Source organism: Rhinolophus hipposideros (assembly GCF_964194185.1).
Source record: "Rhinolophus hipposideros genome assembly, chromosome: 13".
NCBI lineage: Eukaryota > Metazoa > Chordata > Mammalia > Chiroptera > Rhinolophidae > Rhinolophus > Rhinolophus hipposideros.
This window is the reverse complement of record NC_138059.1, coordinates 28,843,615-28,856,977: the sequence shown is the minus strand read 5'-3', so window position 1 is coordinate 28,856,977 and position 13,363 is coordinate 28,843,615. Positions and strand designations below refer to the sequence as shown.

The window sequence follows — 13,363 nt, the reverse complement described above, 5'->3', positions numbered from 1 at the left end:
ACGTGACAGGAAGTAGTCTAGAAGAAGCGGAAGTAGAATTAGCCGGAGGAGGAGGCGGCGGTATCCGCACCTGGAGGGAAAGGCTCGTGGAGTCCGGGAGAAGTGACCGCCAAGATGAAGGTGAAGATGCTGAGCCGAAACCCGGACAACTATGTCCGCGAAACCAAGTTGGACTTACAGAGAGGTGAGACACGGAAGTAGGGGGCCCGCCAGCCTTGGGTCTGCAGTCGGCTTTTACTTCGTAAAGGTGGCGGGGAGATGCGCTGTAGTCGCGTTCTTTCCCTGTTCTCTAAGGCGAAGTGTACCGATCAGGCCGTTACGAGACTGGGTAGGAGACAACTTCTCTTCAAGTCCTTTTTCTAAGAAGTTTCTCTCGTGGTAAGTGGGAAATGTAGCCACGTGGAGAATGCTGGCGCCCCCCTACCGCCCCCGCCAGCCGCTGCTCTCAGATTTTTCTCAGGTTACTGTTGTTGTAAAGTGGAGCTTGAATGAACCAAACTCGTGAACTGAAGCATTTAACAGTTAAGCAGGCTTCTGAAAACCTTCCTGTTTCTCTAACTTCTAAAAAGTGGAACGTGAATGAACCAAACTCGTGAACTGAAGCATTTAACTCTTAAAACCGGCTTCTTTTAAACCTCCCTGTTGCTCTAACTTCTGGTCACTTTGCTACTGAAAATTATATACTGCTGGTAATGGGAAGAGGCAAAGGTGAAACTTAAATCCGTCAGTTTTCTCTTAACAACTCTTGGAATTGGGAATGGTTAAAATGAAATTAATGAATTTTATTTATCCGTGCTGGTCTGTTCCCCCCATTCACATGCTGACTGCTTATGAATTACAGCTCATGATATCTAAATCACGAGGGACCAAACATATGAGAACAGACTATTCTAATGAAGAGAGTAAGAAGTTCAAAGGCCTTAAGGCAGGAATGAACTAAAGGCAGAAAACAAAGGGCCGTGTAATCAGTGTTTGACTAAGGGATAAGTGATAGAAAACGAGGCTGGAACAAGATTTCACTACTTTGACTGAGTAGTAGAAGTTATCTGTCTATCCATATGAGCTTTGCTAAGAAGTAAGTGTGGACTCAACTCAGAAAATGTTTACGGGTTAAGTAACAAGACAGTTATAGTTCTAAAATGCAAATTAGGTCCTGCATTTTAGACTTGGACTTGACAGCAACTTTTTTCCTTGAACCTGGTCCCATCTTCCTCTCTAGTTTCACCAGTCACTACTTTTCCCGCAAGTAGCTTATATTCACCCTCGCCAGCCTGAGTGCATTTCAGGCATTCTCTCTTCAGCCATCCTGTGGCACACACCCTTACCCAATTTCTCTCCTTCATCTGGGAGGCTTTCTCTGAACAGCAATCCTTCCATACTTAAGTCTGTGGATCCTTCATCTACGCGCCCCCTTTAAGTGCCCTTTTTAAATAATATCAGAGTGTTTATCACTTTGGCTTGTGATTATTTTGATTGTCAGTCCTTCCCATCAGACTGAGTTTGGAGAGAGGGGAAGAATTGTACCTGTTTCTATATCCACTGTGTTTAGACACCTGGCACGTAGTAGTTGCTTTATAAATGTCTTAATGCGGGCATGAGTGAATGGCTGGCTGGTCTTAGAATCTCAATGTTAGGAGCTTATTAGTCATCTGATCTTGTTAAACGTCTTATCTTCGCTAACATCTTCCTGTTTCTTTATAGTTTCTGATGAAAGTGTTAATAGCAAAATGGAAAAATAGTATAAGTATTGGAGTTCTGTAAAACATACAATAAGGGAAACATTTATTATCTTCCTTTATTCTCTCATTTTTTTAAAACTTTTTTTATTAGTTTCAGGTGCACAAAACAATGTAATAGTTAGACATCATTTATATCCCTCACACAGTGACAGCCCCTCTTCCCCTATCCACTACCCCTCTGACATCGAACACAGCCATTATATTTCCACTGTCTCTCTTCCTAATGCTGTACTCCTCTTCTTATAACTATATACATATATATGTATATTTATATATATATATATATAAAATTGTACTTGACATTCATTATTGTTCAGCTTCAGGTGTACAGTGCAATGATCAGACATCTACATCATCCCTGAGGTGGTCTCCCTAATGAGACAAGTGTCCATCGGATACCCTACAAAATCTTTACAGCGTTATTGATTATATTCCCCAAATTGTATCCCTGTGGCAATCTTGTGGTTATTGACTGTGCTTTCTAATCCCCTAACCTTCCCCCTTATCCCCACCCCCCCTCCCATCTAGTAACTCTCAATTTTTCCTTTATGTCTCTGAGACTGTTTCTGATTAGTTCATTTATTTATTCTTTTTTTCAGATTCCACATATAAGTGAAATCATACGGTATTTGTCTTTCTCTGTCTGACTTATTTCATTTAACATAATGTTCTCTAGGTCCATCCATGTTGTTGCAGATGGTAAGATTTCTTTCTTCTTTATGGCTGTTCTTTCATTCCTGTTTAGCTGTTATTTCCTGGTAAATTTTGTGCAGTATTCAAATACTTATTAAGTATTGATTAGTAGACCCGGTGTGAGCATCAGAGAATCTGTATTTTTAAAACTCCTTTGGTTATTCTGATACAGTTGGTTAACATACAAATGTTTGAGAACAATTTACATAAATTTATGCCATGAGTCTTAGCTATGATATCTTTAGTGTTTGTGGCATATGACAAGTGCCCCATATATATTTATTGCATGTTTTTTGTTGACTAAATGTATAAATTTGGAGGTGGGAATGATCACAGTGATTTGAAAAACTTTATAGACATAGATTTAAGCTGAATGTTTTTAAAGGCTACATAAGGTTTAGGTAGTTTAGGATGAAAGTTGGAGTACATTCATAGTGGGGGAAATGACTTCTGTAAGCACACAAGAGTGGGAAGGAAAGAGCAAGGCAGTTTTAGGTGACAGTGAATAAACCAGTTTGGCTGGAACTGAGTTTCAAAAAGCGCTTATAGCTCAAGAAGTAGATTGGGATCTCATTGTGGAAGACTAGAAAGAAGCTCGAAATTAATTCCATTGGTCAGTGGTCTATAAAATGAAGGTATTGGGCTATCCATTGTGGAGTGGGGAAAAAGCAATACTTCGGTTTATATTTCTTTAAAAAAATTTTTTTTATTTATATCATACTTGCATTAATACTAATATCCTCATTTTAGCTAAATGTTAGTCACATGCTGTATGTGGTACTTCAGGTATCTCAAGAAAAGACTGGAAGATTGACAAAGGTGTGCTTGCTTCTACCTTTGAACTATTAAAGTGTATTACAGTTTACATTTATTGGGAGATTATATTTAATCTTTAAGTAACAAAGTCTTTATAATAACTTGTAAAGTAATGGGGGAACCATGAAAATCTTTTCCTGCAGAGGTTCCTTGGTGATATCATGGCAAAGTTCTTAAAAGAATTGTGGAACATAGTGATGAATTAAGCATTTTTTAAAAATTTGCTGAACCTTTGTGTGGCTGTGAACAGTAGGTAGGAGTTTTTATTTTAAAAGAAATACATAACCTGCTACTTCAAGGTCCATTTTAATGATGAATGGTAAGGAAGTGACTGCTTTTCAAAAAATCTTGAGCTATGGAAGACCATTTTGAAAATGTATATTTAGAACTGCTTCCATCATTTAAAAATTTTTGTCCTGAAAAATGATGAAAGTGTCCTATAAAAATTTGGTTTTGACTGCATGAAAATATTGGTAAACATAATGATCTACCTTGTTGAATCTTTTTAACTGTTAAAATTATGAAAATGCCAAATAGTTATAAGAACAACTATTGACATCAGAGTAAATGGAAATTTTCTAGATAAATTTCAGAAATAACCTTTACAGAACTGGTGGATGGGACAGCAGAATTAAATACCAGGGGTGCCAAAAGAATGTATACACATTTTAAGAGATGTTATCTATGCTCAAGCGGTAGTTCACCATAATCAGAAGTTTCTGGATGCTGATGGTAACCACTTTGAGCATCTCTTGTAATTGGAGAAGTCAAAGGTGACTTGCATTCATATTTTGTTATCAGTATATATTGAGTATTATAATTTTAATACAGTTATTTCCTTTCTTAAAATGGGTACATTTTTTGGCACCCTCTGTATACTACATCAATGTAGCCAACAATGGATGTCTTTTCTTTGGATCTGCTTGTCTTTGTGAAGTGAAAGCAGTCCTCCTTTTGCACAGTACCAGCCCCGTATAGACTGAACCAGCCCCGCTCTGACGTGTTCATAGTGACTGAAGACACATCTGTTAGCACAAAACTGCAAAAGGAGGAATTGGTTCTGGTATGTCTGTGTTCCCAATAACACAGTACCAGGCAATAGCTAGTTCTGCCTGTATCTTTTTCAACTATGGTAGCAATTAAAACCAAACATTGAAATACATTAAGTTAAAAGCTTTGAATCACTCTATCATAGTGTTAAATTGAAATTTGTTTTTAAAGCAAGCCTCTTTAATTACATGCTCTCAATAAATATGGTTTATATATGTGGAGGGGGGAAGACCTGCTCAAAAACTGTTGCTAATGGGGCACATCAAGAGTTTGAAGACTGCCACTGCAGGGAGCCTCGGCGAGTTTCTGAGCACAGGAGTAACATGTAAGAAGCTGGGTTTTAGGATGATGGTGTAAGGTGTCACCAAATCGAGTGGAGATGATACGTATTACAGTAGTCCAAGTATAAAGTAATAAGGCCCAAAACTAAGTTACTAGAGGTAGGGAAATAAAGGGAAGAATGAATAAGTATTTCAAAGAGAGAATATAAGTAGGACTTTAAGTTTTGGCAGTCGGTAATGTGGAAGATGTAATACATAAGAATGAACTTGATTAAATATTAGATATCATTAATAGAGTTAGAAAGAAGAGACTGCAGGGTGAAGTTATGAGAAGATGCATTTACTTTTATAGACACTGAGGGTTTTTTAGACATGTAGACTTAGAATTATTTCCTAAGCATGATTATTAACTGAGACAACAAGTTTGGCAGCATAGCATAATAGTTAAGAACATGGATTCTGAAGCCAGACAGCCTTGGTTTGAATCCTGGCTCCATCACTTCATAGGCAAGTTACTGTTCTGTGCCTCAGTTTTCCCATCTATAAAGTGGGATTAGTAATAGAACCTAACCCATAGGGTGCTGTGGAGATTAACTGAGTTAATATACGACAGCGTAACTAAAGACACTCAGGGAAGAAGACATCTAGGACTGCTTCAGAAAGTGGCAAGAATGATGGGACAAGTGTGTTTGAAGTGAGGGGAAGTATTTTGAGGGGGGTTAATGGCAATGTGTCTTTTACTGCAATAATTTTTTTAAATTTAAACATTCACCGTATATTTTTATCACACCCCATAAGGTATTTGGAACAGTGTCTGGCATTGGTAAACTCTGTGTTTGTTTTTTTTTTAAGTAAGTAAACAAATGTGAGAAATGCTCAGTAAATAGTAGCTCTAATCATAATCACAACAGTGTATGCCTGTTGCTACAGTGATTAGCACTAAGGATTAGTAATATTCCCTGCCCCACAAGGAGCTTAGAGTTCAGTCAGGCAAACATTTATCATGCATTTGTTTTGTACCAGGCACTGGGTAGGCTTAAGGAGTACAAGTGAAGAGTATAGTTGGGGTGGGGGGAGGATATATATACATATATATATATGTATATATACATATATATTTCACAGGCAGCGTTTCCAATATGTATATTGGAAACGCTGCCTGTGAAAGCTTAGCACCCAGTTGAAGAGTGTAGTAGGACATATAAAAGGAAAAGCTATGTGCGTATGTGTATATATGTGTGTGTGTGTGTGTGTGTGTGTGTGTGTGTGTGTGTGTGTGTATATAGGATCTAATTATTTTGCAAAATATATGCATCCTATGGTTTTATGGTGATTTTGGAAGTGTCTGGACAAAAGTTCTCCTACTTTTGTATTCTTCACAGTACTATGCATAGGTGTCCGTAGCAGTGGCTTATTGAATAACAAATGGAATGATTAGCTGAGGAAGACCACAGGAAATATTAAAAGTGAATTATTTTATTAAGAAGAGTCATTCTTATTTCAGTTCCAAGAAACTATGATCCTACCTTACATCCTTTTGAGGTCCCACGAGAATATGTAAGAGCTTTAAATGCTACCAAACTGGAACGGGTATTTGCAAAACCATTCCTTGCTTCCCTGGATGGTCACCGAGATGGAGTCAATTGCTTGGCAAAGCATCCAAAGAGCCTGGCTACTGTCCTTTCTGGGGCATGTGATGGAGAGGCAAGTGTCATCTCTAAATGTTGATGTTTTAAACTAAAAATAGTAATATTACAAATGTTCTTTAGTTTTGAGTTTCTATGGGTTTTAATTGGTTTGATTTCATGTTTCTATGTCTTGTTTTGTAATTCTCAAGTCTAAATTTTGTTTGAATTAGTAATTTCAGTAGTTTCTTACCTAAACCTAAGAAATTAAAAATGTAGTAGCTTAAGACTTAATTTGACAGTAAATCAGTAAATAATAAAGCATGTTTTCAGTAAAGATATTTCAGTGTGAGTTTTATTAATAACAGGATGCTATTAATAATTCAACACTTAATTATTTCCCACTCTGGCAAAGAAGGAACGCTTTGAAATGCTTTAAGCTACAATGAACTGAGTATTTAACAGATTGAATATTCTGCTTGTTGGTATATTTATCCATATGCATTGCATTATTTTAATCCAGATGATTTTGTTTTTAGCTGTCTGGTAGAGTGATTCATAGCCTTTTCAGTGTTGAATTTATTTTTCTTGGAATGCAGTACTCCTGTGCCTGAACGTTTTATATTTACAATTCACTGGCATTTCCTGGTATGCTTTATCATAGGTTAGAATTTGGAACTTGACTAAACGAAACTGTATCCGTACAATACAAGCACATGAAGGTTTTGTACGTGGAATATGTGCTCGCTTTTGTGGGACTTCTTTTTTTACTGTAAGTATCATACAATTAAGTTACTAACTCTTTTCAACATGTGTAAGATTAATCTAATTGAATATTTCCTTGGCTCATTTATTTGTTCCAAGGCCCTTTTGGAATTTCACAATGCAAAATACCTTCCTAAAACCTTAAAAAAAGTCCTTGTTGTCTTTATGTAATCCATCCTTCCCCTTTTTGATTTTTTAATAAATAATTACTTAACATAATCTTGAATTAGTATGCTATAGAAACTGAAAAGCGGGTTAAGCATTGTAAGACTAGAAAGGTAGTTTAGTTTATTCTGGAGGATTTTCATTGCTAGGGGTGAGTAAGTTGTACTGTGTCAGTAGTACGTCACAGAAGAATGTGTGTATGGGCGGGGGGTAAGATATATCACAAAAAATTTATCATTCTGACCATTTTTAAGTGTACATTTCAGTGGCATTAAGTACATTCATATCATTGTGCAACTATCACCACTATCCATTTCCAGAAATTTTTCATTTTCCCACACTGAAACTGTGCCCCAATGAACAATAATTCCCATCTGCCTTGATCCCAGCCCTTGGTAACCACTGTCCTACTTTCTATATATTTGACTCTTCTAGGTATCTCATTAGCAGAATCATATAACATTCGCCCTTTGGTGTCTGACCTATTTCACTTAGCATGGCCTTCAGCTTCATCCATGTTGTAGCATGTGCCAGAATTTCTTTCTTTTTTATGACTGAATAATCCATTTTATGTATATTCCACATTTTGTTTATCCATTCACCCATCAATGAACATTTGGGTTGTTTCACCTTTTGGCGTTTATGAATAATGCTGCCAAGAACATTCGTGTACAAATGTCTGTTCGAGTTCATTGAAAGTTCTTTTAATGGGAATGACAGACCCTAAGCTGTGCTTTGAGATGATTAATTGGACAGCAGTACGCAATAATAAGAGTGAAAGCTGGGGAGTGAAAACAGTGGAAAGTGGTTGTTAGGTTTGGATCCATTTGGGAGGTTAGACAGGCTTGACAACTGAGGGATGCCTCGGAAGCGGGTGGTTATTGTTACTGAAATGGGGAAACCAAGGATGTCAAAAACTTTATAGGGCAATGCGAATGTGAAGGCTATGGTGTGATGAGCAAGACTGCCCATGGGCTGTGTTAAGTGAAGATGTCTGTCAGACTTACAGATGCAGGACTAGAGCTCAAGAGGGAAGTCAGAGCTAAACTTAGCAGCATCACTACAGAAATACTGATTGAATCCATGGTATGGCATCATTGGGGGGAAATGAGATGGAAAATGTAGAAATCAGAGATATCAAGGAAATAGCCTTGGGGAATGCCTACCTCTACAAATGGGAAAACTTGGGGAGTAGCTAGAGAACTAGAAGAGCCTGTGAATGAGCTTAATGTCTCAGGAGGAAGGGGTAGTTGGTTTGTGTGGACTACCACTAGGTCTGATGAGGACGAAGACTGAGAATAATATGTTAGGAATGTAGACCTGCAAAAAATAAGAAAGTTAAAGGTCCTGTAATTCTATAATTTCAGTTCTAACACTGATAGCCATTTCATGTATATCTTTTCAAATGTTTTACCCTGTATACACAACAGTTTGTGTATACATACACACTAACCAACTATGTAAATCTTCCTTATTCAGTGGTGATTTTTTTTTGCACCATTTATTCTTTTTTTATTATTATTAGTTTCAGGTGCACAAGACAAGGTAATACTTTCATCAGACATTCATCGTTTATATCCCTCTCATTGTGAACCCCCTTCCCCCATCCCCCCTTCCACTATCCCTCCGACATCGCACCAAGCCATCACATTATATATATAAAATTAGAGTTGGCATTCATTATTGTTCAGCTTCAGGAGTACAGTACATTGATCAAGCATCTACATCTTCCCTGAGGTGGTCTCCTGCCGGAGCCTGCCGGCCAGTCGAGCAGATGACCTGACTGAGGGGGTGAGGATACAGAAAAGAGACAGAAACGAAAGATGGGGTTGGGAGGACTGCTAGTCCCGAAGAACCCAGCAGCCCCGAGTTTATTTGTCTCAGCCAATTTATACAGCACATAAGCAGGAACATTCCCACCGTTATTTACAGAATGTGGTGACTTTTGTGTTTTTTATCTTCCTTGTTTCTTGGCGTTTGGAACATGCTGACCTTCACATGTAGCCAACCTCCCTGTTCTTGTAAGCTTCTAGATAAGCAAGTTACTGTGAAACTCAGCCAAATATTTCTAAGACAAACGCCCTAGGGGGGGGGCGCATCAATGGCTCCCCGCATCTCCCCCCTTTTTATTTTATAGAGCTAAGGTGCTTATCCCAAGTGACGCCTGTCTTAAGTTGTCTCACCTTGTATCAAAGGATCTTACTCGTCTTTGGCAATGCACATCCTATTTTATCGGATGCCGCCTGGCTTGAGTTGTCCTGTACCAAGAGAGAGACTTACTCGTCATCGGCAAAATCACTTATTTATGGGGGCACCTCTTTGCTCTCGCGGAGAGTTATAGCATGGTATCAGGGCGTTTTTGTCTTTTGGTATGTAACAGCAACCTATGTAAGGTGACTTTAGTTGCTGAGAGGTCTCGGATAATCAATTGAAGCACACAGGGAAATATCAGTAACCCAAGAAGCACCAAGCCCGCAAGTCCAATGAGGGCTCCTATTCCATGTTGCCAGGCTGTAAGAGATGGGAAGCGGGATTGTATCCCTTCAACCATCTGTTTTGCCATTTCGGCAAGGGAAGTATCTAGCTGAGGTGCTTCTCTTAGGGCTAGAATATCTTGATGTAATTGTATCAAATTTAGAGAGGCATTATCATGATGCCAAATACCTGCAAGATGTTTTTGAACTTTATCCCAACCATAATCAGACTTATTATAAACCTTTCGGGTCACACAAATATGTTTAAAGTTTGCATGGCAGTCCAGATTTATGCGTAGTTTTATACTCTGTACCTCTCTTCCTATGAGAGACATAGTGTCATACAATGCATTTAAGCGTTTTTTTACTTTTTGATCTATAGCTTCTTGGATAGCAAGAGTTTGTGTAACATTAGCAGATAGCTGATTGACATATTGTGCAGTCTGAATAGATTGAGAAAGAGAGACAGCTGCGGTAGTAGCAGCAGCAATCAGAGTAACTAAGGCAGCAATACCTGCTACAAGGAGACCTACAAAGCGTTTTGGGCGTGAAAGCAATTTAGTAACTTGCTTGAATAGCTGAACTCCCTCATCACTATACCAGGGACCCGTAAGGTTTACGGGTACCATTACAAAAGAAGGTTGATGTAGGAGTACAAGTTTGCTAGTGGCAGAGATATTATAAACACAATTAGTAAGGGTACAATTATAACAACTAACATTCCAATGACTTTCGGCAGAAGTTATTGTCACATTTCCAATTAGAAGTACATAGGGTTCTGGCACGCAGGCCTGTACTTTGTAATAGCCAACATTAACCCGTACAACCTGTACATTCCCTCGTGGATCCCCAGTCTCCCCCCCCATAGCGGCCACCAACCGCCACAAATAAGACTGTATGGGGCCGCCGTCCATAGTTAATAGAGTCTCTACCAGATATAATTTTCCCATATTGTCTTTTTCTTGAAGACCCCAATTTACCAAATACCCTGAGTTACTGGTATTATACACCGTACCGTTAGTCCCACGGCACCTAAGCCATACAGGTTGTCCCGTATGGTTGTTGTTGTCGCGTTCACAAACAGGGAAATCAGGTGCTCCCGATGTAATATTTGGCACTCCTGTTCCTGTGAGTTCTGTCATCCAAACTTCCCAATTGGTCAAAGTGGTGGTGATTTGTTGGAACTCATTGTCCCCATCCTTGAGGGGACTGTTTATCTGGACCAAGTAGCTCCTTCTGGACAGAGTCAGGTTAACTAGGAGACAGTTGTTCTTGTCCCCGGGGTTTTTTGTGAAGCAAATGGGCCTCCCTGTGGATAGGCCATCAAAACTGAAGTTTTCCGCCTTTGTCGGACGAATGTGGCTGTTGGAAAAACCACCCATACACCAAGTGTTGTTGGTGTAGACAGGAATCTCTGGATGATCCCAGGCAGCCGGTTGGAGCAATGGGGGGTTAGGCACGTATGTCCAATAGTTATTCCCTTGTCCCTGACTCTTTGAGGCTGCGCCTAGCAGGACCAGCACGGTCAGGAACATCTTTTGAGAAGTTACCACTGAGGAGCTGCGCGTCTGTGGAAATTCAACTGGACTCATCATCACTGTCTTCAGGGTCTAGGGGCTGCTGGTCCCTCCACTCCTTAGATTTTTCCGCATGGCGTACCAGTCTTTCCGGGAGCCACCTCGGGGCGTCAGCATCCTGTGGAAAAACACAAACATATCCTCGGCCCCATATGAGGACCGGGTCTGGGCCTTGTCACGAACCCGTAAGTGGGTCCTTCCATTTAACCAAGGCCTGGGGGCTGGCAGAAGGATGTCAAAAGCGATCTGCTGTACTCTTGAGAAACATTAACAATTTGGCAGGTTGGGCAAGTTTGAACTATATGTCTGGCCTATTTGTAAGTAATAGGAAAATGAGCTTGAAGGCCAGCAGCATTTGTATGGGTTAAAGAATGAAACTCAGTTGCCTCAGTAATTAGAACATTAGCAATCAATGAATCAGCAACAGCATTGCCACGCATCAGTTGTCCCGGTAGGGAGGTGTGGGCACGTATATGAGTAATGAAGAATGGATGTTGTCGGTTTCTAACCACCTGTTGAAGCTGATTAAAAAGAAACTGGAGAGACGGGCTTGAGTTATTAGACAGTAACGCCGTCTCAATGTTTTTTTACTGTGTAAACTACATAAGCTGAATCAGAGACAATATTTAAAGGTTTAGTATAATCCTATAAGGCAGTTAATACAGCAAGTAACTCTGCTCTCTGTGTAGAGGTGCAATTAGTTTGAATGACTTGTTGATTTATTTCACTTATTATCGCTGCCCTGTCGTTACTAGACCCATCAGTAAAAACTGTTACAGCTTTTGAAATTGGAGCTGGACTTAATCTCTTAGGGAGAATCCAACTGGTCTTTAGAAGGAATTGAAACAATTTATTTTTTGGATAGTGATTATTAATAATTTTAAAATATCCACAAATAGCAACTTGTCAGATTTTAGAATGGGTATTTAAGTATATAATTTGTTGTTTTTTAAACGGGACTACTATTTTATCAGCTTAGATTCCGTTTAAATAAAGAACTTAAGTGTGAGCTCATAAAACAAGCTCTGAAATTAATTCCAAATAAGTTGGGAGTGATTTGACAAAATTATTAGGTAGAAACAGCCACTCTACCAAGTCAGTTTGTTGAATTATCACCGCTGTAGGTGAATGGGGGATCCCATATGCGAGGCTCCTCAGGAGGCGGAGCAGTGAAATTATTTACAGGGGGATCCCTACCCCTGGGATTTCATGGACCGGTGTAAGCAATCAGGGGAGGTCTGGAAACGCTTTTCCCAGTATAAGGCACTTGGGGAGGTCCGAGGCAATCTTTTCCCTTCCGAGCAACCTTAAGTTTCACTAGCTGTCCCTGAAGAATTTTCATTTGCTGAGAAAGTGTATAAATTGGATCAGTGGGCTGTCTACTTTCTTGAGCTGCAGCCACTACAGGGGGATATTTCTCCCTATCATACTTAGCTGCAGTTTTTTCCAAACCTTCTTGATCTTTCAGATCTAATTCTTTTCATAGCTCATCCGGCACTTCCTGATAAGTAGGTTCATTATTGTATATCGGAGCTCCCTCCCCCTCCTCTCCTTCCTCCGGAGCAGAGGCAGAAACGGGAAGCTCCACATTTTCTGCCTGTTTTACCTTTTCCAGCCTACAGCCCTCATGTCTAAGATCTAAGCAGTCTCTAATTAAAGTCCATAGCCCAAATGTCTCTACTGGGACCAGTTGAGGTCCGTGGGCAGTATAATAATCCTGCACTCTCTCTCCAACCTTTGTCCATGTTTTCGAGCTAACTGTCCCTTCTTCTGGGAACCATGGACAAACCTCCTCTACAAACTGCAGAAAAGAGTGCAGCTGTGTGGTGCTAACCTTAGTGCCCCTTGAACGGAGCATGGTCTTTAAGACCTGTACAAATAGCGCTTTGCTATTCTCTTGCCCCATAATTTTTTACTCCCAACTATATATCTACTAACCGCTCCCTTACCGACTCACGTGTCCGAGTCACTTGCGCGCTTTTCCCGAGCGGTGTCCTCTACCGTGGTCCCAGGTTTTCAGGTCCCTGTTCGGGCGCCACTTGCCGGAGCCTGCCGGCCAGTCGAGCAGATGACCTGACTGAGGGGGTGAGGATACAGAAAAGAGACAGAAACGAAAGATGGGGTTGGGAGGACTGCTAGTCCCGAAGAACCCAGCAGCCCCGAGTTTATTTGTCTCAG

General features: G+C 39.9%; 1 protein-coding gene across 3 annotated transcripts in view; it reads left to right on the top strand.

Moving 5' to 3' along the window:
* Nucleotides 1-14: 14 nt before the first annotated feature.
* DCAF13 (DDB1 and CUL4 associated factor 13) overlaps nucleotides 15-13,363 on the top strand; it is a 35,996-nt gene continuing 22,647 nt past the window's right edge. For all 3 annotated transcript variants that reach the window (XM_081070905.1, XM_081070907.1, XM_081070906.1), the window contains exons 1-3: nucleotides 15-184; nucleotides 6,084-6,283; nucleotides 6,869-6,976. In XM_081070905.1, coding sequence (XP_080927031.1) covers nucleotides 115-184; nucleotides 6,084-6,283; nucleotides 6,869-6,976 — 378 coding nt within the window. In that variant the 5' untranslated portion in view covers nucleotides 15-114. The remainder of the gene's footprint in view (nucleotides 185-6,083; nucleotides 6,284-6,868; nucleotides 6,977-13,363) is intronic.